At 38.1% G+C, this 26757-nt stretch overlaps 1 protein-coding gene across 2 annotated transcripts in view; it reads left to right on the top strand.

The window, feature by feature from the left end:
• CSMD1 (CUB and Sushi multiple domains 1) overlaps positions 1–26757 on the top strand; it is a 2052675-nt gene that overhangs the window by 1769895 nt on the left and 256023 nt on the right. For both annotated transcript variants that reach the window (XM_073902260.1, XM_073902259.1), the window contains 4 exons: positions 6878–7069; positions 12091–12229; positions 15945–16132; positions 20931–21125. In XM_073902260.1, the coding sequence (XP_073758361.1) occupies positions 6878–7069; positions 12091–12229; positions 15945–16132; positions 20931–21125 (714 nt within the window). The remainder of the gene's footprint in view (positions 1–6877; positions 7070–12090; positions 12230–15944; positions 16133–20930; positions 21126–26757) is intronic.

The following is a 26757-nucleotide window of genomic DNA, read 5'->3' as shown; positions in this document are numbered from 1 at the left end:
TTTTTCTGAAGCCCAGCAAAAGTAGAGGACAAATAGTTCTTAGATTCTTTAGGAACATTACTTAAATAGTAAACTTAAGATTGCTTATAAAACGCTAGTTCAATGCAAGTACCATTTTGTTGCCTAGACTTTGACCACTACGGATTATGATTCTGGTGATTGAATTCTATAATTGCTATTCTATTTTATACAAATTTGTGGCTTATGGAGGCAATCAATGCTCCTGACTTTCTAACTTAAAGCTTTGCATCCTGAAGTCTATCCTGTATTCCTGTCTTCTTTTGAAGTGATGTGCTTGCTTTCTGCCGTGTCTTCTAACCATTGTAGCTGATAGTAATATAGCATTTTCTGCTCTCTTCCCATGGGAAAAATCTGTGAAGGGTAGCTTAGTCGTTAAGCCTCTGAGTTCGGCTCAGGTCATGATCCCAGGGTCCTGGGATCAAGCCCTGCATCACGCTCCCTGCTCCGTGGGAAGCCTGCTTCTCCCTCTCCCACTCCCTCTGCTTGTGTTCCTCTCTCACTGTGTCTCTTTCTGTCAAAAAAAAATAAATAAAATATTTAAAAAATCTGTGAAGCTCAAACACTTCCTCTCCTCTTGGTATCTACTGAGAACTGTATTTCCAAGTTAGATTTTCCTCCCCTAAACACTAGAAGTGATAATAATGCTGAGGATGACAGGCATGATATGCCAGACGTCATGCTGTGGCACTGAGGTATAACTATAATTGAGGGGCTTCAATGTCTAGCATTATAGTAAAATAGGTACTTTGATAATGTGTAACCTGAAGATATATTAATGATGTTGGATAAAATTGTTGTTAGTCTTTAAAAATGTATCACTGAGCCTGCAAGAAAATAAGGCATCCTCAGAGTCTTGTGAAAGAAGAATCTCGTGAAACAGGGAGAAGTAATGAACCTCAGAACTGGACTTTGTCTTGACAGCAACTATCGGTCGACCCCAGTAAACCCTGGGCTTCCGTTTTGGGAATCCAATGGGCTGAGGGACTAGGAAGCAAATTCTAAGATATATCTATTGTATACCCTCATATACAGCTAGAACTCCTAAGTGGGGGGAAGGACTGTCGTATAAGAGAGAATAGAGAGATTGTAGATAGATGATAGATAGATAGATAGATGATAGATAATAGATAGATAGATAATTAATAGATAATTGATAGATAATTGATAGATACATACATGGGTACACGGGTAAAAGCATACGTATAGATATGTATGATCTAGACTCATAACCAGAAACAGGTTTCAAACTAGCTTATAGGTGAGTTCCTACAATCTCTGTGCTCAAAAATGCATCACATTCCCATACATGAGAATTTACTTTAAAGAGTAGAAGATTTCTAGTATTCCAGCCACATGATAAAGTCAAATATGAAGCCCATCTGGATGAAAGTACCTTTAGAGTAGACCACAAAGAATTAGTACAGGTGAAGCCCCAAAAAACAGAAGTACAAATGCAAAACTCAGAAACACTAGAGTTTCCATGAGATATTGGAATTATCATCAGACCAGAAAGGGTATAAAAATAACAGAGAACAAAGCTAGAGGTATCAAAATTCCAAATTTCAAGATATGCTACAAAGCTGTAGTAATCAAAATAGTATAGCACTGACACAAAAATAGTCACATAGATCAATAGAACACGATAGAAAACCCATAAATAAACCCATAGATATATGGTCAGTTCTTTTTTTAAGATTTTATTTATTTATTTGAGAGAGAGAATGAGCAGGGGGAGGGGCAGAGGGACAAGCAGACTCCCCACTGAGCAGGAAGCCTAAAATGGGGCTCAATCCCAGGACCCTGAGATCATGACCGAGCTGAAGTCAGATGCTTAACTGACTGAGCCACCCAGGCACCCCTCAAATAATCTTTGACAAAGGAGGCAACAATATACAATGAGGAAAAGACAGCCTCTTCAATAAATGGTGCTGGGAAAACTGGACAGCTACATGCAAAATAATAAAACTGGACCACTTTCTGACTTCATATACAAAAATAAACTCAAACTAGTTTAGAGACCTAAATGTGAGACCTGAAACCATAAGACCCCTAGAAAAAAACAGGCAGTTATTTCTTGGACATTGGCCTTTGCAACATTTTTCTAGATATATCCCCTCAGAGAAGGAAAACAAAAGCAAAAAGAAACTATTGAGACACCAAAATAAAAAGCTTCCACACACAACAAATGAGAAGGCAACCTACTGAATGAGGGGAGATATTTGCAAGTGATATATCCTATAAGGGTTTAATATCTAAACTACATAAAGAACTTATACAACTCAACACCAGAAAAAACAAATAACCCAATTAAAAACTGTGCAGAGGAACTGAATAGACAGTTTTCCAAAGAAGACATCCAGATGGCCAACAGACACATGAAAAGATGTTCAATATCACTAATCGTCGGGGAAATGTAAATCAAAACCACAATGAGATATGATCTTACACCTGTCAGAATGACTAGAATAAAAAAGACAAGATATAACAAGTGTTGGCAAGCATATGGAGAAAAAAGCACCCTTGTCTATTGTTGGTGGGACTGTAAGTGATGCAGGCATTGTGGGTGGAAACACTTGGAGGTTCCTCAACAAGTTAAAAATGGAAATACCATACAATACAGTAATTCCACTAGTGGGTATTTACCCAAAGGAAGCAAAACAAAACAAAAAATCCACTATTTTGAAAATATCTATGCATCCCTATGTTTATTGCAGCATTATTTATAATATCCAAGATATGGAAGCAACCCAAGTGTCCATTAGTGGATAAAGAAGTGGATAAAAGAAGAAGTGGATAAAGTCCATTACTACTCAGCCATAAAATAGAATGAGATCTTGCCATATGTGACAACATGGGTGGATCTAGAAGGTATTAAGTCAAGTGAAATGGGTCAGACACAAAGATAGGTACCATATGATTTCAGTTATATGTGGAATGTAAAAATCAGAACATACAAACAACAAAAAGACCATAAATCAGAGAAGAAATTGATAGTTGCCAGAAGGGAGGGAGTGGGGGGATGGACAAAATGGGTGAGGGGGAGTGGGAGATACAGGCTTACAGTTATGGAATGAATAAGAGATGGGGATAAAATTCCAGCATAGCAAACCTAGTGGTATTATAATAGTGTTGTATGGTGACAAATGGTAGGCACACTTGTGCTGAGCACAGTATAGTGAGTGGAGTTGTCAAATCATTACGTAAAAACACATAAATAATAAAAATTAAAATTAAAATATGAGTAAATAACAATATACTGTATGAATAGCCACATATATTTGAAAACAAGTGATGACTAGTCGAAAAGCACAATGATAGAAAGTTTAAAACTCACTGTCATGTTAAGATAATAAATCTGATGCAGACAAAGAGCAGGTGATGGAAGGAAAATATTCCCCGCGATTGCCTGGAAGAGAGAACGAAGTTTAAAAAGATTATAAAATGAGAGGAACGTTAAGAGACATGGAAGATAGAGATATCTGCCCAATTTTAATTTGAGAAGTGGGGAACAGAGATATTCCATAGGATGATGGCTTAATCCTCAGATTCAAAAACTCCAATAAATTCCAAGCAGGGTTAATAAAAGGAAGATCATGCATAGACACAATATTGTGAAAGTTCGAATACCAGAAACAGAGTGTGATCTCATCATAGTTTCAGACTGTGAGGTGACGTGAGAACACTGGAAGGCAGAAGAACTAGAATAATTTCTTAACAGTATTGAGGGGGAAAAAAATCCCAACGAGTTATTGACCCTGAACTATAAACTCAGTAAAACATCCTTTAGGAGTGAAGGAAAATTTGAAATATTTTAAAATCACTGAAATATTTTTGGACAAAAGAGTTTACCACCATAGGACTTGTTTCGGTCAGCTATTGCTATGTAACAAAGCACCCCAAAACATAAGCCCTGTGTGTGTCAGCTGGAGCAGCTCTATTTGAGACTATGTCTCTGCACATTGACTCTGTTTTCAACACCAGAGTAGCTTTGCTTCAAAGTCTAGATCCACACAGGCTGATTGGAAGATTTGCTTCCTGTTCCTCTTACTCTTCCAGGACCCACAAACATGCTTTTTCATGGTTAGGGCAAAAGAGTAAGATGGTAAGCCCCTCGAACCAGCATAAGCTTTTGCTTGTACATTAATGCAATGGAAAACCATATGCAATGAAAATCAATAAACCGGAGCATCAAACCTAAATGTGGATGACTCAGAAACATAATACCAAGCCAAAAAGACAGTCTCAGAAGAACCTGGAGTGTGTGATTCCATTTTATGTGAGTTCAAAAGGGAGGCTACCCATGCAGCTACTATTGGAATGCATATATTTATCAAGAAAAGCAAAGGAATGATAACCGTGTTCAAAATAGTGATTTCATCTGGAGTGGGGAGAAGGTGTGATGTAAGGAAGTGAGGGCATCGGTAGGTATCATCAATATTGCTGAGTGGTAGTAATCTATTTTTTAATATTTTATTTATTTATTTGAGGGAGAGAGAGCACGAGAGGGGGGAGGGCCAGAGGAAGAGGCAGACTCCCCGCCGAGCAGGGAGACCGATGCGGGGCTCGATCCTGGGACTCCAGGATCATGACCTGAGCGGAAGGCAGATGTTTAAGCAACTGAGCACCCAGGCGCCCTGGTAATATTCTAATTTTTAATCTGACTGTTATGTAGATGTTTACTTTTTGTTATTAATGGTGTTCTAGATCTGCATGGTTATACATTTCAACATATAATAAAAGCCAGTTAGAGAAAAAATAGTGAGTGGGTAAGGCAGCCTCAGCCTTCAATTAGCTTAGAGAACAGTGGGGAGAGAGGTTTGCAAGATACCACACATCATGTTCACGACAGATTTAATGAGTTAGATAGTTTCATTTGTCCTGATTAGTCCCTCAAGTTTCGTGAGCTTAAGTGATCGAGTCCCAGGGAGCAAGGCTGGAATCAGAAGCAAGTCTGACCGCTCTCAGGATCCTTGATGTTCATACCTTTCCTTCCATCTAAACAGTTGAACCATTTCCTATTGCCCTGGATCATTCATTCAGCCGTAAGTTAAAAATCTCTAAAGAACACAGAGTAGGTCCTGCACTTTTTTTGCATCTCGTAACTTTTATTTAAATTTCTTCTATCTAGCCAATTGTAGAACAGTACCCCAGGATTTTCCAAACCAAACCAAATAAGAAACCCAAAATATGGAAATGAAAGCCCACGCATGACCGACCGTACATCTGCAAACATTAGGGTGGACAGCATGGTGGCGTGCCATGGGGCAATAGCTGTTTTCTTTCATCTTTCTCAGCAAACAGGTGTTAAGTGTCCTGGAGCATGCCACAAGAAAAGCTAGCTTTCTATCACAGTCCCTTCAGCAGTGAAGAGGGAGAGAGCTCATTATTGTAGTTGAAATGAAAATAGAATAAAAAAAATATTTTAAGCTTTAGACCCTGATGTGTGTCTTCCTAATTTTTAGTAGAACGTCAAGTACATAGTAGTTACAGAAATTGGAGAAAATAACCAGTATTTTTCAGGTGATTTCATTTCAGTGCAATGTGGGAGTTAGAATTCTGGGCCAGAATCTGGGTAGGAAGATATCTTCATTGATTGGACTCAAGTGGGGCTGGTAGCTGGCTGTGTGACGTGACTTTAGGTGCATCTACTATAATAGGCATTCCATATGATTGCCAGACACTTGCATTCCAGTGCTCCAGCTATTCCCCAAAAGTTCTCTTACCAGCTCGTTTGGAGATGCTAGCCTCTATTAAACTGACTTGAAATTCCTAATACTTTTTTTTTTCAAGATTTCAACTTTATTGCCTTATGAGAATGCATTTCCCCCTTTCCACCTGAAATTTTTTTTTGTTGCATTTTTTTTATTTTATTATGTTATGTTAGTCACCATACATTACATCGCTAGTTTTTGATGCAGTGTTCCATGATTCATTGTTTGCATATAACACCCGGTGCTCCACGCAGAACGTGCCCTCTTTAATACCCATCACCAGGCTAACCCATCCCCCCAACCCCCTCCCTTCTAGAACTCTCAGTTTGTTTCTCAGAGTCCATAGTCTCATAGTCCAATCGTCTGCCCCTCCGATTTCCCCCCTTCATTTTTCCCTTCCTACTATTTTCTTCTTTTTTTTTTTTTAACATATAATGTATTATTTGTTTCAGAGGTACAGGTCTGTGATTCAACAGTCTTACACAATTCATAGCGCTAATACTTGTATTATTTTTTGACCCAAAAGTCATCATTTTCAGAGCTTTTGTTAAAACTAAGATAACCATATAATTTATTGTCCAAATTGGAAGTTTTTTGAGAGTGAAATGGGGTTATTAATAATTTTACTAAGAAAATAGCACCTGTGAGACTAATGCTATCTTGGTTTGAACTGATTTGCACCTTCTCTAGCTGGTTCCCATTCCAACATCAATTTGGTTACCTTAGCTGGCTGCCACCTGGAAGGCACAGACCATAAATTTATCCTATTCAGCTTCACTCAAGGTTCTTTGAGATTGGCGTACTTTAAATATTTTAATTTTCATTAAAATATTGTTAATAAGAAAATCGGAGGGGAATGTGCACTCGTGCGTGTGTGTTAAGTAGAGCAAGATACAATTCCTTGACATATCCCATCACTGGTTGCATTTTCAACAAATTTTGCTTGTACTCGTTCAAAGTAATCATAATCAAGATGCATGTTATTGAATGTATTCCTGGGAACAGAAACTTTTCATACATTTGTATGTAGACAGATGAGTCATGATGCCGGTCAGGAGAGCTTCTGTGCTCAAAAGCTGCTACGCATTCGTACGTAGGAGGACCCTGTTCCCATCATTTGACCTGCTCTTGTGTTTGCTTTGCAGCATCAATTGCATCCACCTGCAACGATCCAGGTATGCCTCAGAACGGCACCCGCTACGGGGATAGTAGAGAGCCGGGAGATACCATCACCTTCCAGTGTGACCCTGGGTATCAGCTCCAAGGACAAGCTAAAATCACCTGTGTACAGCTGAATAACCGATTCTTTTGGCAACCGGACCCTCCTACCTGCATAGGTATTGAGCAACAGAAATTTTATATTTCGGAATGAATGCATGTTATTAAAATTGCTCCATAAGTGAGTTATTTCTCCAGAAGTATTTCTCCAGAGTTTCGTACACACCCTTTAGCTCAGAGACTATATGGAAATTTTATTGTAAACCTTTAAACCTTATTTTATTAGGTGAAGTAAAGAAAGTGGTTTACTTAATGTTCAGTAATTGACGTTTATCTAACATTTCCTATCCTTAACAAATCTTGTAAAAATATGGGTCAGTCAAATCACTGTAATTTAAAATTCTGGGTGGCAGAAAATTCATAACCCTACTATTGCTATTCTCATTTTTTAATATAAAAACATGCCCTTCAGCAAAACCAACTCAATAAAAAGTATTTTATTTTTTAGATGGTTCTTCTATAATATGGGTACATTTTAATAGAATCCGAAAAACCAGAAATTATACTGCTTTGGTCAAAATGAAGATAAAAGGAGAAACATGCTTCTGAAATTCACTAGAATTTGATAGTTTGACCTTATTGAAAGGCTATCAATTGGTTTTGCAGACTTTAGTTTGAATAACTATCCTAATAACTGATAACTAAGATATTCTATCAAAATTATGTTTTTTAAGGGCAATATATATTTTTATATAAAATAGTAATTACATGTAGATTGTCCCCTCATTCAATTAAATATTTCACCATAAATACCTATTTCATCTTATTTTTGAAAGAAACTCTGCTAAACTTTACTATTTTAATGAACTGTCATAGTTTAATTTGTACTTCTTTATGATCTGTTTGAAAAATGTAAAAAATCTGTGGAGAGAGGAAGTGATAATGCAATGATATGCACATAGTTAATAGGCCATCTTGCATAGGGTGAACTTGAGGGGATTTTGTGATTTAAAGTGATTTTTATTGTCATATACACAGCAGTAGAGAGATTCTCAGTGGTTCTGTGGAGCTGTGATACACAGCTCGTAACTTATCACTAAGTACTTCAAGTATATTGTGAGGATGCATGAGATCTGATGGATCTGCTTATTAGCGTGCTCAACCTTGTCAGAAAGCTGCCTGCATGCGCTTGGTGCTTCTTGCTGAGTTTACGTTTTGTTACTTCTGTGGGCGCCATCCTGCATTTTATTTCAAGCCACGTCATCTGGAGACTTGCAAGATTTCTGTGTGTTTCTTTTTTAAGGTAGAGTGATTGCCTATAAATGCAGCATCATTTCAAACCATCAATCTATTTTTAAATTGGGAAAGACACCCCCACATTTTGCATGATTTTAAACGCATGGAGGAGTACATTACAAATCAATGCAACTATCTGTTAAACTCTTAAAGACTATTTCTTATTTGACGTTAATTTAGACACTTGTAAAATTTGACCATCTTCCCAACTCATCTATCATCTTTTGGTAGTTTATATCTAAGTTATATAATTTTGACCAATGATTAGATATTTTATTAAGTGAATAATCCAGTTCTCAGCAGAGAAAATAGGCAGTGTTTCCTCTGCCTTGAGCATCAGCCCCAGGGACAGGCTCAACTCACTTGCAGGCCATTAAGTATCAATTATGTTGACAGCCAGAACCACACACATAGGTATTATGTAAATAGAAAAATAGAAAATGTGTATTTGGGAATAAATTAATGTTATCTTTTCATTACACTGTAAACATTTCTTTTCCGCCAGAAATGAGGCTTATATCCTCTGTAAGAAACCCATCCATTAGGGCATCAGCTGATCATGTCTTAACACCCATGTAAATTCTGTTCTGCTGACTTAGGACAGTTTTTAATTTTATTTTTAAGCTTTTTTCCTTATTAAAAATAATAGATGTTATTAAGAGGAAAAAAAGAGGACAAAAAACTGTCATCTTTCTACCTGGAGGCAAATACGGTTAACATAAACATGCATAAGTAAGCTTCATAATTATTTTATATATGTCTAATCTATTTTTAAAATGTTTATAAGTGACAGCATCCAGCTTATTTTGTAAATTGCACTTTGACTTACCGTACAAAATGAGTATCTTTTTGTGCTACTGTGTATTCTCTGCTAGTTTTCAATGAGTGCACAGTATCTCCATGGATCAGCCAACACTGAACACATGATTCCATCTTACTCTACACTTAGTCTCCTCTCTACTATGAAGACTGCAGAAATGAACCCTCTTGTTGCAAAATGTATCCACGATTATTTATAAATGACGTATTTCTACAAACTTAACGTGCTTCCAGGGCTTTTAAAACATTTTTCAAAACTCTTTCAGTATTGTTGCACCAATTACATTACGAACAGAGCCATGAGTGAGTGTTTATTTTCTCCGAAGGAAGGGAAAAAAATACTACATATTTTTTAATGTCATAATTTGATATGGGCAGAAAGTGATGATTCTTTGATGTTTTAATAGGCATTTTACATTAACGGTGAGGTTGAAGGGTTTTTATTTCATATTCTTTTTGTCCGTTTGAATTTGTTCTTTATCGATTAGCCTACTAATTTCTTTTCCCCCTTTTATTATCATAGTGTTTTCCTTCCTGTTTTTGTTTCTTTCTCTTTTCTGAAATCTCTTAACCTCTCACCTGTTGGTATATTATTCATATTTACACCTCCTCGTCATTTGCTGCTGTTTTTCTTGTGGATCATTTGGATAGCTCCCTTTCTCCACTTCCCAAAAGACTTCAATGGTGGAGGCACCTCCTTTGGGGGTTTTTAGCTAAGTCTAAATGACTTGCCTCCAGATCAGAGGACACTCACCACTTTCTACTTCTGAGTGACAGATCCCTCGAAGTCACCGTAATCCCTGTTTTCTTATATAGCTTGCAATCCCTTTTCTCCAAGTCCAACTTGTAAAGAGCTCTGAAAAGCAAGAATTTACCCTAAATTTACAGAAATTCATTTTGTGTCCACATCTTGCCCTGATCTACAGGGTGGCTATTTCAAGACTAGTTTTGTTGTTTAATGGCGTGAACACATAAATGTTTTGATGCAGAAATAAATGTGGATGTGTCTCATTAAAGAGAACTGCTTCATGCCATGGTGGATGAAGGTGTGACTGTATATATAAAGGAGAGGATCCTAAGGATTTCGAAGAAGGCACGGAGGATTGATAGGAATTTGTGGTTTTCATCTTTGTGTCCATTCCCTCCGGAGGATTTCCTGGAGCGGCTGAGTCACATTTTGTACTAAATCCTAATGCTATACAAAATATTTTTTCAAGCTTTCAAATTAAAACCTAATGAAGCTAAAATGAAGAATGCCTGACCCAAAGAGAGAACAAACACAGCAAGACAGTGCTACTTAATTCTTCTGGAAGTTTTCAGATAACCTCGTTTAGAAATGCCTCCTTGGATCTGTTCGGGATAAGACCAGAATGCCCCTTTGTTTTGCTTAAATCAGTACCTAGTGTCATCCCCCAATTCTTCCTGCTGGCAACACTCTGGTAGCTGATGGCCTGAATCTGTCGTTCTTCATCTTGCAAACCCTGCATGTGGTGGAATGTCCTCAGACCCTGAGGTACCTGTGTGCTCCACCCCCGAGCCACCTGCCACCGTCCGTGCCCGGGCTTTCCACCTGATTCTGTGAGAGGCAGCATCCTGGGAGAGCTGATTAGACAGGGATCTCAGCGGAGTTTATTAAAATCAAACTGCATGCTGGGGAAATGTGGGTTTAACCATTTCTGTGAAAATTATATCATTTTACCCTTGAGGATATATCTGAATTCATTATAAATATTTCCTATGATACCATGTAGAGCTTGCCTTTAATGAGACTGAAATTTTAACAGAAAGTACTGGAATATATCTTATTTAAAACATTGTTTTCAGGAGCACTAAATGAGTATTTAAAGACACAGCCATCACAGAAAATTAGAACACATGTACCTTCATATGATTTCCAAAAAAGTCGTGTGTGTGTGTGTGTGTGTGTGTGTGTGTGTGTGTGTATAAAAGATTACCAATTAGGGTATTTCTTTATCTACTTACCTTTTTTTTCCTATATGCATACATGGCCAATTATGTGAAATAAAATATCTAGTTTAGAAGGAGTATTTTAATTTAATTGGGCTGATTTCTTAAAGCAACTTGGTGACAAACCTCAGTATTTGTTATGGAGAACCGTAAACCTAGCACATTCCTGAATGCATCTGAAATGTATATACTTGTGAATTTTGCATTGTTTTCACACCTTCCACATGATGGAAGATTTAACAGAAATCCTATGTAATAAATGAAACCATCCTAAACATTTTGAGGTTTAAGAATGGAAATTGGTTTGTCTCTTAACACTGTTGAACTTCGTAATTGTCATCTTCCTAATAGAAATGTAAACCCAGGTAATTAAAACGTGATAGGTAAAAAAAAAAAAAAAAAGAGTAGATTGATCAGCATCATCTATAGTGCTTTTTTGTGATAGTAACATACTGAACATTGTGATCACATAGTATTTTTAGGATTGACATCCTATCTCAGTCTCTTATTGGTTCTCTATTCCCAGATGTCACTTACACTCTAAATTGTGTCCCAAACCTTACACACATCAGAGGACGTTGAGAAATATGTGGAATAACGTGTGTGCGTTCACTCGATAAATATTTCCTGAATACTTGATCAAAAACCATGCCAGGCAATAGTGAAACACAGTGGACTTGAAGCATGCCTTCTAGAACAAACGGGCAATGGCTTTGTGAACCAGAAAGGACAGAAGAATTAGCAGGACCATAAATGATGTTCGTGGGGATTTCTTTCGCCTTCCTGAGTGTTTTTGTGTGTGTTTGTGTGCATCCTAGAAGTGTGGGGGAGTAAAGTCATCTGTAAGGTTTAAGATTATAGCAAGTCATTTGTCAGCAGTTAAAAATCCTCCCTAAAAACAAGACGGGACGTTACGTAGAAATCATGAACAAGTCCATGAAAAATGTACAGTCCTCCTGGATCTTCAATTTTCACTTGGAAAATTGCTTAATTCCCCAACACATAGTGTTGGGGTTGAATCCTCACACTGACCAGCACTGTTGCTCTTCCATGACAGCTGCATGTGGAGGGAACCTGACCGGCCCGGCGGGTGTCATTTTGTCACCGAACTATCCACAGCCATATCCTCCCGGCAAAGAATGTGACTGGAGAATAAAAGTGAATCCAGACTTTGTCATTGCCTTGATTTTCAAAAGGTACCATCTTTTGCAGAATCTCTCTTTGGTAGAATGTCAAGTGTCATACCTATAAAATGTCAGTGTCATACCTAAAAATTCCTTCGTGTATCCCTTCACGGACTGCCCGGTTTCACATTGAATGAAGCCGCTCGATCTCATTCTAATAGATACTACATCAGGCTGCAAGATGACATAAATGGAAATATATTACTTTGCTGTTGAGCATTCTACTTATATTAAGACACACATGACATAGCAAGAATTACTTTTAAATACTATCTTGCATGCAATATGTTCCACATGAGAAGGCTTAATTTACAGAATATTCAAGAAAAGTAATAAAAAGGTGATATAGATATACTTAGTATAATTTCTCATCAGTGTCTCCTATTTCTCCACATGCGTGATAATGAATTCATTCCCATCATACATCTTGCCTGATATTCTCAAAGGTAGCCCTTTGTATTTGTGATAATATCTTTAATATCATTGAGATATCATGACTTGATAGAATTTTGAAAATGGAAGTTCCCCCAAATGTGGTTGCTGTAAACTTTGAATTAATAGCCATTACTCTTTAAAAAATTATTAACTTACTCCTGCTAAACTCGATGATGAAGTTTCAAACATTGTGATTATCTTATAAATATAAATCCTATAGGACTATCATATTACCTGTATGATAATTGAATTTTTTTTCCAAATCCAAAGATCTCCACTTTTGCATTTTGATTTTTGAACTAAAGGAAGGGGTGTTTTAAAAAATAAGTGGTTCTATAGGCTGTGTCCTTTTGACTTCTTTCCAGGGTGAAGTGGTACAATCATATTTATTTGTCAATTGAACACGTTTCCTTTTCTGATGTTTATGTCACCATTCCAGGCCTGGTTGTGATTATTTTCTTTCACTTTCTCCTCCTGATGGGATCTGAATCAGTGTAATTTTAAATGTCTGTGATGCTAAATGTTAAGTAGTTTGATAAGCCATCATGTCTTGAATTTACTCAAGCTGCTATAAATTTACCTCGTGATGAATACTTAGTATGCCACTCAGCTATTACACAAAACCACTGAACATTTGCTGCTATATTTTTGGATATCTTTGTGGGTTTTGTGAATGCTAACTTCTTCCAGTGCTTTCCTTAAAAACCAGGAGACACCACTGGTACCAGGAGATTAAAAATGAATTAAAAATTAAAAGCCTTTTAGAAAACGCAGAGCCTTATAAGTAGGAGTTTCCTATCTTCCAGTGTGTCACAGTGACTAATTATCAAGGTTCCCAAAGTGCAATCCATGTGCTAAGACAGAAGGCGGTTTTATACAAGAAGAATTTTTTTTCCTACTTATTTTACACACCTCTCTGGAAAAACACTTGAAGTAGAAAATCTCCATGCTTTCTTCCACCTTTTAGATTCTTAAGTCATTAGCTGACCCAATTTCATGGAAAAATCAAACATCTGGGACTTTTAAGACACAGATAACATGTGTGTGCTTAGGTGGGAATGATCCTGAGACCTCACAAACCAGATCTACTTTGTAGGTGGAGGGGAGACCAGAAGCACTGGGTGGGGGACAAGGGTTTCACCTACCCCAGCAAAGCAGGGCTGCCATCGATGCGTGCTGCCCAGATGCACAGCTTCTAGAAGTTGAATAAAGTCAGGTGTGCTTCTATGGGGGTGGGGGTGGATGGCAGCCAGCCTTACTACCAGTAAAGACAAAGCATTACTTGACCCAGAACATTAGCTCCAAAAGCTCATCCTGGCACTTGGGATGATTGGGGAGGGATGGCTCAGCACAGGCCCCTGTACACTGTGGGGCCTATGCTACTCACACACTGGGACTCAATTTTAATTTGGTTTAAAAGCTGGGCCAGACTTTGGCCTATTATTGGGGTTCATGGATCGTGCAGCTAGCATAAGTAGAATTAAGAATGGATTTTACGGGCGTCTGGGTGGCTCAGTCATTAAGCGTCTGCCTTTGGCTCAGGTCATGATCCCAGGGTCCTGGGATCAAGCCCCACGTCAGGCTCCCTGCTCAGGGGGATCTGCTTCTCCCTCTGCCTCTGCTTGTGATCCTTTTCTCACTGTGTCTCTCTCTGTCAAATAAATAAATAAAATCTTAAAAGAAAATGGATGTTACAAATGGAACCATAATGAGTTACAAATTTCACTCCTGACTTTTACACACGGATTATGGTATAGCCAGAGAGAGAGAGAGCGAGCAGTCAGAATGCTTTCCGTCTGTGACTTGATGTATTTCCAGTGCTCAAAAATAATCTATCACAGTAATTAGCCACACCAATTATTGGGGGTGCAGTGTGACCAGATTCTAATAACATTCTTTAAAGTATTCAAAAAAAAAATTCTAATTAAATTCCACTTGGTTGACACCATTCCTGTTGGTGCCTTTATCCTTGCTAATGCCAATCTTTTACTCCTTGTTCATTTCTGATTTCAAGGAATCTGTCAAATAAATAGACGAGGAGACCTTTAACAACTTCCTTTAATAAATATGTCCAGGGACCTCCCACGGGACCCAGTGTAGCCTTGACGTAAAGTGGGATGGCGTGATGCGGGGCTGGGTGAACCAGTGATGTTGGGTCCTCCATGGTGCCCCCTCTTTGTCACTTCCTTCAGAATGCTGTGGGCAATTTCTGGAGGGAGCTTGTGTTCATGCGTCATCACTTGAATCTCCAGAAAAACAAAACCACGTAAACAAAGCCCATGTTTGTGATTACTAAGACTCCTGACTCCATCCCTATTATCCAAATACGCTGCCAACTAAAAGGAGAGAGAGTAGGAGTGCTCAGAATGAGTCCTTGCTAAGGAAACAAAGGCCCTGATTCAGAGATGGGGGAGAAGTGGAAGGCCAGTCAGGATGCATTACTTAAATACCTCTAATTTGTTGGTTTGTTCTGGTCTCACTGGGGTCTTTTTCATCTGCAAGTTTAGTCTTTTATTGAAGTATGTACATTTTTGAAGCTCCCAGACTATCATTAGCCTTCTCATCAAAAATGGCAGAGACACTGAAAGCCAAATCCCACTTGAGAGCTTTGGGGATAACCGGGGTATTTAATACTAGGGAAGAAAGAGAGAGAGAGGAGTGGAGACAGAAGGAAGGGAATGGGAAAGAGACAACTGGGATAAAGTCAGTGATGGAGAAACACGGGATGGAGCAGGTGCCTACCACAGTCTGCACCCTCACAGGGATGACTCACATCAGCCGATTTACCCAAGCAAGGGGAAGCAATTACATTTTTAAGAGTAAAAACAAAGTCAAAGGGAAAGAATTTTTTAAACAAAACTTTAATATAATACCAAAGATACATGTTTTTCAAACTAAAAATATTCACAGAGAAATCAAGTATCAGTGGGACTTCTTCCCTTTTGAGCCCATTTCTTTCAAACCATATTTCATTAGCAATTCCATGAGTGCGGGGAAGAGATACTGTGTCCACGTTATTAGGATTCATCTTCTTACTGATAACTTCAAAATCATACTATTTTCAATACAGTGGTCATTATGTAAAATATTAACAGAATTTACCATTAATAGTTGTTCTACGCACTGCTATTTTGATATTTAAATTATCGTTACATTTAACTTTTACGTTCTAATTTTTAACAAGTGTTGCTTGGAAGCAAATGAACTCACTGTGTGATCTCAGCAACTTTCTGGTCTGGAAGATGAGAGATACATATTAGGTGCCTAATCTGATGAATTCTCTTTCCTTTAGTTTCAACATGGAGCCCAGCTATGATTTCCTACATATCTATGAAGGAGAGGACTCCAACAGACCGCTCCTTGGAAGTTTCCAGGGCTCTCAAGCCCCAGAAAGAATAGAGAGTAGTGGAAATAGTCTTTTTCTGGCATTTCGGAGTGATGCTTCTGTGGGCTTGTCGGGGTTCGCGATTGAATTTAAAGGTACTGTGATCAGTTTAATTTGTATCGAGATTTTTCCATTGTAAGCATTTATTTCTGACGTCTTGCATGTCTGTTTAATACATAAAATGCTCACATCCCTGTCATCTGTCTGGGGAAAGACATTTCGATTTTTCCAGTGGAGAAGAAAATCCAGAGACACATTTCTACCTTAGATGAAAGAAAAAAAATGAATAATTTCTTTTTCCCCGAATTTATGGCCATGTAAAAATAAATTGTGATTTGTGTACTGAAGGATTTGATGGCATATAAGAATTATTTTAAGATGTGTTTTAATATCTTCTAATTTATTTCATCAGAATGACTAAGTACATCAAAACAGCTTAGATTAACTCCATGTTTTTCCATGTGTAATATCTGTGGGCCTTCCCCTGCTCTGGCACCCATGGGTGCTGGTCTGATGAGGAGCCTAGGGCAGGCAGAGATTTCTTGTGTGGTCACCAGACAAGTGTCTCCCACTTCATTTTGGGATCCACCATCCCCGTTACCAAACATCTAGAGAAAACAGAGACAAACTCACAAACAAAAACCACCCTAAACTAAGAGTTTTGCTATAGGATCCATGAATATAATTACACGCTTTCCAAATCCATTTCTCGTGTGAACAAAGAAAATGCAAAGTACATGACTAAGAATTAGAGAATAGGACTTAATGAAATATCAATGCACAGTAGTGAGTGCTTTGGAAAAAATAATGAAAATATGTATATTTAAACTTATGAGTTATTTATTACTAGTAATTAAATTGTCAAATAAAATGCAAAACACATTTCATTTCTATTAACTCTTCACTGGACTTGTAGCTCTTTACATGGTTTTAAGTAGAAAATTAATGTATTTCCCTCTAAACACCAAAACCTACAAAACTGTCTAATTCTTCTTAGAATGTACAATAGAAAAAAATTTAAGCAATTCAGCAATCAGCGGAGTTCTGGTGCTTTGGGGATGGGATCTGTAATGTTTATGAATAATTGAAGACAGTACTTTTAAGCATTTACCATATCATCAGGTAGTTTCTCTATTAACAAGTACTCACAGAAATGCACTTCACCATGACAATGCCCATTCTATAATGAATTTAAAAAAGCATGACACTGCATTTAAATATAGGGATGTACATTTATCACTGCCTACTTGGACACCGTGTATCCTCCAGGGCATTCTAGAATAGATGATCAATGAGTGAGTGAATAAGAATGGAAGGAAAGACCTGCATCTTTTGTTTGGGTTCTCTGGTGGCCAGACTAGCCATCTATCTGGTGGCTAGAGCTCTTAATGTTTGGAGAGCTCTCCAGTAGAGGCAGTGAACAAACAAAACTGGCGGAAGACAAGGGAAGGAGCAGTATCTTGCTCTGCCCCAGCACGCACCCCTGGAGGGTCAGAGATGCAGGGAGCAGAACCTACCCTACGGCATGATGAGTCGGAGCTGCGGGCAGCCTCACTGAGCCGCCATCTCTGGCCCCTGGCTGATTCCACCTGCACGCCCCCAGGGCAGGAGTACTCAGGGCTGTCTCCTTAAGGACAACGGACACGAACTATGGCAAAACACCGCTCGTTATGAAGTCATTGAGTTAGAAAATGTGACAAACTGTAAGCAAAAACGGTATCTGTGATTTATGGTGGAACATCCTGAACTGACAGCTGGATGAATGAAACCAAAAGATTCCATGCAGTTCATTTGGAGAACTGAAGACCACACTTGCCCTCAGAAACCTAACTTAGTGACACCATGTGGATAATCGTGTAAGTGGCATTAACCAGTCAACTAAACTAAAGGAGATTTATAACGAGACGTGATTGAAGAGGCTGAGAAGGCAATGGGCATGTGTGGTAGACCCCTTCTCTGTGGCTTGCTGCCCGGTTCTTGGTGTGGCTGACCGGGGTCCACTGTGTCTGTCCTCAGCAGATGTCCCTCCCCCCGAGCTACAGCCTCAGGGTCACCCGTCGCCTGACGCTGGATCACCCTGTCTAGGTCATTCCCCTAACCTCCCACGTGGTGGGTGTTTTATCCTCTCACCCTGTCACAAGAAGGGTGGGGACAAGGCAATAAGATATTTAGAGGGAGAGAGAGAGAAATACCACATTCACATAACTTTTATTACAGCGTATTGTTATAATTGCTCTATTTTATTGTTAATTATTATTGCTCATCTCTTAGTGTGCCTGATTTATAAGTTAAACTGTCACAGGTGTATATATACAATACAATGTAGTATATGTGGGGTCTAGTGCTATCTGTAGTTTCAGGCATTCCTGGGGGTGTGGGAGGGTGTCCTGAATTGGGGGGCTGCCGTGTGTGCAGGCAACACCTGAGACTAGAGCAGCGCTCCTGTCTGCTGGGTGCTTCGTGCGCTCTGCTGGACGGTGGTAAACAATAGCCTCCTCAACAGCAGGAGCGACCCTTCAGGGCCCGCTGGTTTATTTATCCGTTCCTTCTCTGCTTAAACTAACTGTCCGGGCTCTATATGGGATTTAGGCAGCTACAGAGAGTTAACATGTCACCTACCCTTCAGAACACCCAAATCGGCTTTCGATAAAGTGACTAGAACACTGGTCCCAACACAATCCACAGTTCTCAGGGACGGACTCCAATACCAGCCCAATAAAAGCCTGCAAGAAGGTTTTATATTATTTTACATATAATAATACATATTATTGTTTCTATGTCATCATAAGTTATATATTCATATAATATACATTTATTTATATATATGTCTGCATACATTTACATGCTTTGGTTATAATGCAGTATGTATATATATAAAACACATATATTACAATATAATAATATATAATAATGTGTTATAATGTGATACTATAATACATTATAACATAATAGTATAATATAATAATGTATATTATAATATATTAACATGTTCAATTAATTAATATATATTATGTATTATAATATATAATGATATAATAATATATTATAATCTATAATATTTTTAGCATATATTGCATTTTGGCCAAAGTATGGAAATCAGTAAAACAGCATAATAGATTCTTATAATTAAGAATTAAGATTAAATCAGCAATTGCCAAAGATATCTCTGTTTGGCTGATGTTGACACATAGATTTTTATAAATATAATGGAAAATAAGGAATAAATAGTTAAACAGGTCTCTTTTTTTTCCTGCAAAACTTCCCACACTTTGTGCTTTTTTCCTCTTCTAAATATCATCCATTCCTAAGAGAATATACAGTGTAAAGTTTTCAAAACTCATTTCATTATTCATCCTTCATGGCATACCTGCACAATCTCTCAGGATGTTCTTCTTCCAAACACAAGTGTGTAGGATTAGTAATAAGCAGCACATAAACAATCAGTAAGAAAAGATTTAAATAGGGACCAATATTAATCCCAGCCCAAAACAATTCAGTCTACCCCTTATAATTTTCGGAAATCTTTTATATGTGTGATCAGCACTGGATTTTCTACAATGAATGAAGAAACTTACATGGGTAAACTTCCTACAGGGGAAAAGATTGTCAAGCCAAAAGGAGAGAGCAAAATCATGTTATCCTTGAGCATGTATTCACATTAATGACCCCAATCTCTCTCTGTCTCACACACATACATACACAAGCCAAATTGTATTTTTATAACTTTCAGCTAAAAAATGATGAAAATCTCAGACAACTTCTATATTGATCACTTGAAGATCTATAAAAGTCAGTTCTCGAGCCTTCTGACATTACCAGGAACTTTGATGATGGCATGAAGAATGTTGACATGCACAAGCAGAAAGCAATTCAAATGATGAAATGATGTACAATGTAACTATAGATATATGTTTCCATTTAGAAATATTTTGGAAGGTCTACTGAATATAAAGACATTTAAAATATTAAGGTCACCAAAAGTTAACTGGAATTGACCATATAGCTACAAGTGTCAGAGGGAAAAAAGAAACAGACAGTTTTGTATTTATATTTGGGAAAAGACAGGCTTTTAGTGAAAGTTTTTTAACTCATCGAGCTCAAGCTTCAGATTCTCAACATTGACAGCAGGCTGGTGACAATCCCCGCAGAGGCGTCATGAGGAGCAGAATTAAAGTGCACAGTGCCCCCAGCTCAGTGCCTGGTACGGAACAGGCCTGGATTCATCTAGGCAGTTCCTGAAATTAGGTTAGGATGGCAGAGTGGTTATTACAGGACAGATGCAGTGCTTGAGGTTCATCCATCAGCACTTTCCCGGAAAGGTTCACCTGCTATTACCAGTATCAGAAAGCACGCTTAGCTTGCATGAACCAAACCAGTCTTCCTGAGAAATCGCATTCTCTCATGGCTTCCTAACACGTGCTGTGATTTCACGTCAATAGGTTTTAAGTCCAAAGGTCGAAAATGACCTCAACTCTTCCTAAGTCAATGTCTTTGGTTCAGCACTATAATCCAGAGGAGGGAGAAAAAGATGCACAAAAAAATAATGCTGTATTTGTTTAACCTAAATGACAGTAATTCAATAGCAATTCTTCACTAAAATACGGTTAAAAAAAGAAATATATTTTCATTAAATAGGAGTTTTTTCCTATTTTTCTATGATATTTAATTATTAACTGATAATTGTTAACTTGATAATCATTTTTATGACATATCATTATTGATATGAACTTGATAATTAACTAATAGCTTGGTCACTGGTCAATCTGTGAATACTTTTTGAGCCTTTCTTGTATGCCAGGCACCATTCTAGGCACTAAATAAAAAGAGTAAGCCACCAAACGAACAGAAGTTTTTTTCCTGCCCTCATGGAGCTGACATTTATTTCTTCCACAGAGAAGCCACGGGAAGCCTGTTTTGACCCTGGAAATATAATGAACGGGACAAGAATTGGCACAGACTTCAAGCTTGGCTCAACTGTCACTTACCAGTGTGACTCTGGCTATAAAATTGTGGACCCTTCGTCCATCACCTGTGTGATCGGAGCAGACGGAAAACCTGCCTGGAGCCGAGCCTTGCCTTCCTGCAATGGTACGCATGGATTCTGTGTTTCCCTTCAGTAATACTTTTGTTTTGGAATGCCCAATCTCATTTTAAAACGCCGTCACACTTCCCTGCTCTATTCCTCTAACCAGTGGTTGGGGTCGAATTCCGTACATGCTAATGTGGACCAAGAACTTCACATTCCTCCCTCATTTAATGGAACTAGTGTATTGGCCATTGTCATGGGCTTCTGGAAGGGCCGGTATTTTTCTCTCAGATAATTTGGCATTTTTAACTTCTGTGTTTGCATATTCTAGTCCCAAGGTACATAAGAGGTACTAATGCCAGTGTCTAGGGGCACTCTCTCCCCGTCTCTGTCTTTCTGCGTCTCTAGGTCTCTCTGTGTCTCTCCTTCTCTGTCTCTATCTCTCTCCATATATATCTATTTATGTGTCATTTTCCCCCCAAAATATCAATCATTGTAATTCTTTATATGGGCATGAAATGAATAAAGCCACATGTTAAAAGGTCCGATCGGCCTTCGCAAAGAGGGCTGTGGTGAGAACAGCCTGGTGGCAGATGCCCTGGGCCGTGCAGTGACAGGAGGTGACATAGATTTCCGGGTCGCTGGCACACTCAGTGTGACTCTAGTCTGTGGTTTCATCAGAGTCTCCAGAGAAGACTCCTCCAGCTGTGGATGGATGACTGGTACCTTCTACTCTGAGAGGGACACACATTAAAAAGAAGATGGTAAAACCCCATGAGTTTGGCAGGAAAAAAAAGTGATTTCCAAGTTATTTTGGAGTGAACTCAAGGACCAGTTTAGTTAGATATATTGAACTTACCCAAAACTTTCCCCTCCCTCAGGACAGCTCACAATGATACTAATACCTTTGACCACATAGGTGGAATTTAAAAATTAGCACATAAAAATTAAAGCAAACAAAACAAACTGGTGTAATGCCCTTGGTTGTACTGCACCGTCTGTGTTTCTGCGTTTATGAACCTGAGGGCTTTTTGGCTAAGGAAGCCTGCCTTGCCAGGATCCAGCACCAGTTTCTGGTCCAAAGGAAGCACTGCATAGATGGTTCTAGAGGAAATGAATCAACCAGTGAATGGCTGAAAGTAATTTTTAATGGAAAAATCTCAAAAAAAAAAAATCTGCAGCCTGTTGAATCTTCCTAATCTTACACATTTTAGTAATAAAAATAAAAGTAGAATCCTTGATGCTTTTCTGATTTCAGCGGGTCTGGAAGAGCAGAGCGTGCTGAGAGGGAAAGTTAAGTGTGCTGTGGGCCTCATGCATGGTCTGTGTGTCCATGACGTTTTTCATTAGTGTCTGAACTTAACCGATAAGGTGTGAGTCACAGCATCATACTGTCTTCCATGGGGCATGAGAAAGAAGGCCATCCTAATATATTTACTTTGAAGTATGTGTCAGGTCCTGTGGGTTTTCCTCGTTGCAAATCTATGTTCCCCCCACAGCATTAGCACTATTTCGGCCCAGAGGAAAAGCCACAGACATGGAATCTAGTTCCAGGCCAACTGTTAAGTCCCTGGGTGAAGTGGAAAAGTGGCCCAGTGCCTGTGGACCTCTGTGTCCTCTCTACAGGGACAATGGTAATATCCACCCAACACCCTCCACGGGGTTATCCCAATGGTCACATGGAAATTTAGCTATAAAAGATAGACTTAAAATCCACATATATGTATATATTAAAGTTCATAGGGACTTCATATAAATTCCATCTCATATTAAGTACATTTAAAATGCAAGTACCCTTTATAAAATATGAATAATGCCTTATATATAAAATAAAATGCCCAAGAACCTCATAGGTTTGAAAGAAAGCCTGAGAAACATCATTCATCTCAAATTCTTAAAAAGGAATCTAAAACTTCTGTTTCAATGTTTGCAGTTAATTTTTACATTTCAAAGTTTGAAAATCACTTGTTAAATATGTAAATTATTCTTTTTATATATATACATATATACAGACCTATAAATATAAAGGGAAATAAGCCTGTAAACATATAATAAAAAAGTATATTACTTATTTATATTGTTAGTAATACATAAACATAAACATATAATATATATTAAGATATATTAAATACATATTAGGAAATATAATACATTAGGAAAAAGTAAATATATTAGGTTAAATAAAAATTAAACATATATTAAATGTAGATTAAATATATGTGTATCATGTATATGATACATGCACATATATATGTAAAATAATATGTATATATAAAAAGCAAATTTATAAGGGAATTTTGTAGATTTTTAGCTCTAGGCAACATAAGTTAGTTTTGAATTTTAAATCATGATCAGAAAGGTCAATTTATGAATCCATGCTTTCCATGTTTTTTTTTATTGTTTTTAAAGATTTTTATTTATTTATGTGACAGAGAGACACAGCGAGAGAGGGAACACAAGCAGGGGGAGTGGGAGAGGGAGAAGCAGGCTTCCCGCCGAGCAGGGAGCCCGATGCGGGGCTCGATCCCAGGACCCTGGGATCATGACCTGAGCCGAAGGCAGATGCTTAACCAACTGAGCCATCCAGGTTCCCCTCCTTGGATCTAATTAATGAAAAATGCTGAACAGCTACATATTTAAGTTATTTTGTGAGTTGCTTTGGGAGATTGAACAACATTAAAGTTGTGGGTCCTTCTAGTTAAGTTTACTAAAAACTAGAATAATAGGCATCTGGGAGGTGAACACAGTGGAGGGCACTGCGGGAGGGGAGGCTGAGGGACTCCAGTTGGAACACATAGGAGGGGTAAGGTGTGAGCTCACGCCCCCGTCAGGGAGTGGGTCCTGTTAGTGGGGGCCCCGTGCCCCGTCCCTGTCCTGCAGGAGGGCCCCAGGGATGTGGGTGTGGAACCCAGCTAGCCGCCTTGTTCTGCTCTCACACTGACAGCCACCAGCCCCTTAGCTCCTGAAAGGCCTAGCGAGTGCACACCCACAGGCCATAGTCCAGGGGTCATGGGCTGCCCACAAGCTACCTGCCTGGGTCTTGAGGACCCTCATGGTTTGGGAAGGAGTTTCTCAGGGCGGGGCTAGAGTAGGGAGTCAGGGTTATCCATCTAGAGGCAGCCAAATCCTAGCTTCACCACCCACGGTTCAGAGGGTAAGAATACCTGCCTAACCAGTGCTGGGAAGATTTAATGGGATATGAATAAGGCTACCAAGCCAAGTAGATGCTCAATAAATAGAACATCTTGATTCTATATGTAAATTTTATTCTATATGTGAATTTTAATCTATATGTAAGTAGCACACATGATCATTTTCATATAACAAAGGGCAATGATCCCAGACTGTCGATCACATCCAGTCAGCATGTGACTATTGAGCATGTAATTGTAGTATCTCCAATGCATTTACACAGACTGAACTTCCCAGCAGATATACCACATAAGTAAACCACCTGTAAAGTCAGGCACAATTTCTATTTACCAGGCCTCAAAGTGCATAAAACATAAATTTTTATTTATGGTTTTTACATTTCAACAAAACTCAAAACCCAAATCATTAAACCAGAAATTACTTCCTGCCATAGTTTATTTTGGATCTGTCATGGAGAAAAGCACATTTTGTGCATGGCAATATCTGTGGATCATTCAGAGGACCTACGAAATCAGGGGACTTCTGCTACATTTTTAACATTTCGATAGTTCATATATTATGGAATGCGGTCAGTGCATTTTGGAGTAGTTTGTTTTAAATGTAGGATATGATTTTTTTCTTGGTGATTCATCTGTTGGCTCCAGTTTTTCTTCACTGAAATTTACTATAAAGTCAGAACTGAAATGGGAACACCCTAGATCCCCTTTCATGGGGCAGGATGTTTGCTATGTTGTTTTTGGTTTACATTCAGTTTGATTGTATTTTGTTGCCTTTACATATGAGACATATATTTCAATTAACCAGATGGATGAGTAACATTTCTTGTGACCATCTGCCATGATGCTGTTGCAATTCTGTATTCATTTAGGAAATGATTTGTTTATTTTGTTATGTAAAAAATGTTATGTAAAAAATGATTTGTTTACGTCGATTTCCAAAGAGTAAGCACGTATCTGTTTTTCTTTTATCACAGTAACATAAAATAATTTCTGTTATGGAAAAGCCCACGCCCATATATTTCTTACATCAACACAGTCATACAGACGAATAATTATTGAGAATGAAATGAAAATTCTCTACATATTTTTTATCAGTTTCACAAATGTTTAATTGTGTTTGAAATACAAAGTTTGGGTGTTTATCTTTAGTGTCTGAGGAAGAACTTGTAGGCATAACACAATTTATCAAGGCAGCAGTGGACCTAAAATGTCAGGTCAGTTTTCTTTCATTTTGTATTTTTGCTTTTTTAATGTCTTACGTTATCATAAAATAATATTCTTTCATCCTACCCTTGAACAAAATAAATCTTTGTAGTTATTCTTTCACAAATTCATTAGATGGTGTCCTTGATAAGACAGAAGTCTGTCTGATAATTTGGGCATCCAAATGTTACCCCAGCGATGATTTACTTATATTTTTTATTTATAATTGTGGCTTAAAATTTGAACTGTATGAATTTTCTAAATGAAAAAAAAAGGATATTTGCACAGTTATCTGCTTGAATTTTATATGGCTGTAAGATGATAAATTTCCATTCTTTATTGGCACTTACTTTTTAAATTTTGAACTTTAAGCTTTTAAGGAAAAAAATAATCCTGAAATAACTCGATTACACTTATATGGATGAGGTGAAAAAAAAAATAAGTGATGTATCTAAACTAGTAGAATGAGTCACCCAGCATTTCATGCAAAACTTGTGGCCTGGGAGTTTAACTTACTACCAGAAGTTAAAATAATTTTTTTCTATTTAGAATTGTAAAAACATCAATGGAAGTGCACTGAAATGATAAAATTATTCCAAATTAAGGCATCAGCATGGAGACCACACTTAGTATAGTTAAAATCTCTATAAGCTGATCACAAATAGATCAAAGCTTTTGTATGCATAAGCTATTTTCCTTTGACGCTTAGAATAAGATGTAAGTTTCACATGCTATTTATTGTAAGATACAGCTTCAAAATCTCACAAAGCATGAATGAGTTGCTTTGAAGTTAGGGTCATTAAATTCCAAGGAGTTTGACGAATCTCTGAGAATGCCCATCAATTAAGACTTCACATGTGCTGATTAACATTCAAAAGATTCAATATATTATCTTTGATTTCTGCCTTCTTTTAGTGCTTGAAAATTCTCATATCAAGAAGTTGTAGAGGGGTGCCTGGGTGGCTCAGTCATTAAGTGTCTGCCTTCGGCTCAGGTCATGATCTCAGGGTCCTGGGATCAAGCCCCGCATCCGGCTCCCTGCTCCATGGGAAGCCTGCTTCTCTCTCTCCCACCCCCCCTGCTTGTGTTCCCTCTCTCGCTGTGTCTCTCTCTGTCAAATAAATAAATAAAATCTTAAAAAAAAAAGAAGTTGTAGAACTACAGGCTTTCTCAAATGCTGAAAATGACTCTGACTTCAGGTCCGTGAGGGCAGTGTTCAGGTGGTAGGTGGCCGCCCATTCAGTGGCTCCCATTCCTGGCATGCTCTGCTGACCTGGACCTTAAGTGAAATAAGAGAGACTGAAGTAAAGGCAGTTTAATTAAAACACTGGAAATCATG

The sequence above is a fragment of the Callorhinus ursinus genome, unplaced genomic scaffold, assembly GCF_003265705.2.
Source record: "Callorhinus ursinus isolate GAN/ISIS: 27379988/994484 unplaced genomic scaffold, GSC_fseal_2.0 scaffold17, whole genome shotgun sequence".
In the NCBI taxonomy this organism is placed as follows: Eukaryota; Metazoa; Chordata; class Mammalia; order Carnivora; family Otariidae; genus Callorhinus; species Callorhinus ursinus.
Note: the sequence above shows the minus strand (reverse complement) of the source record. Positions and strands in the feature narration are given on the sequence as shown.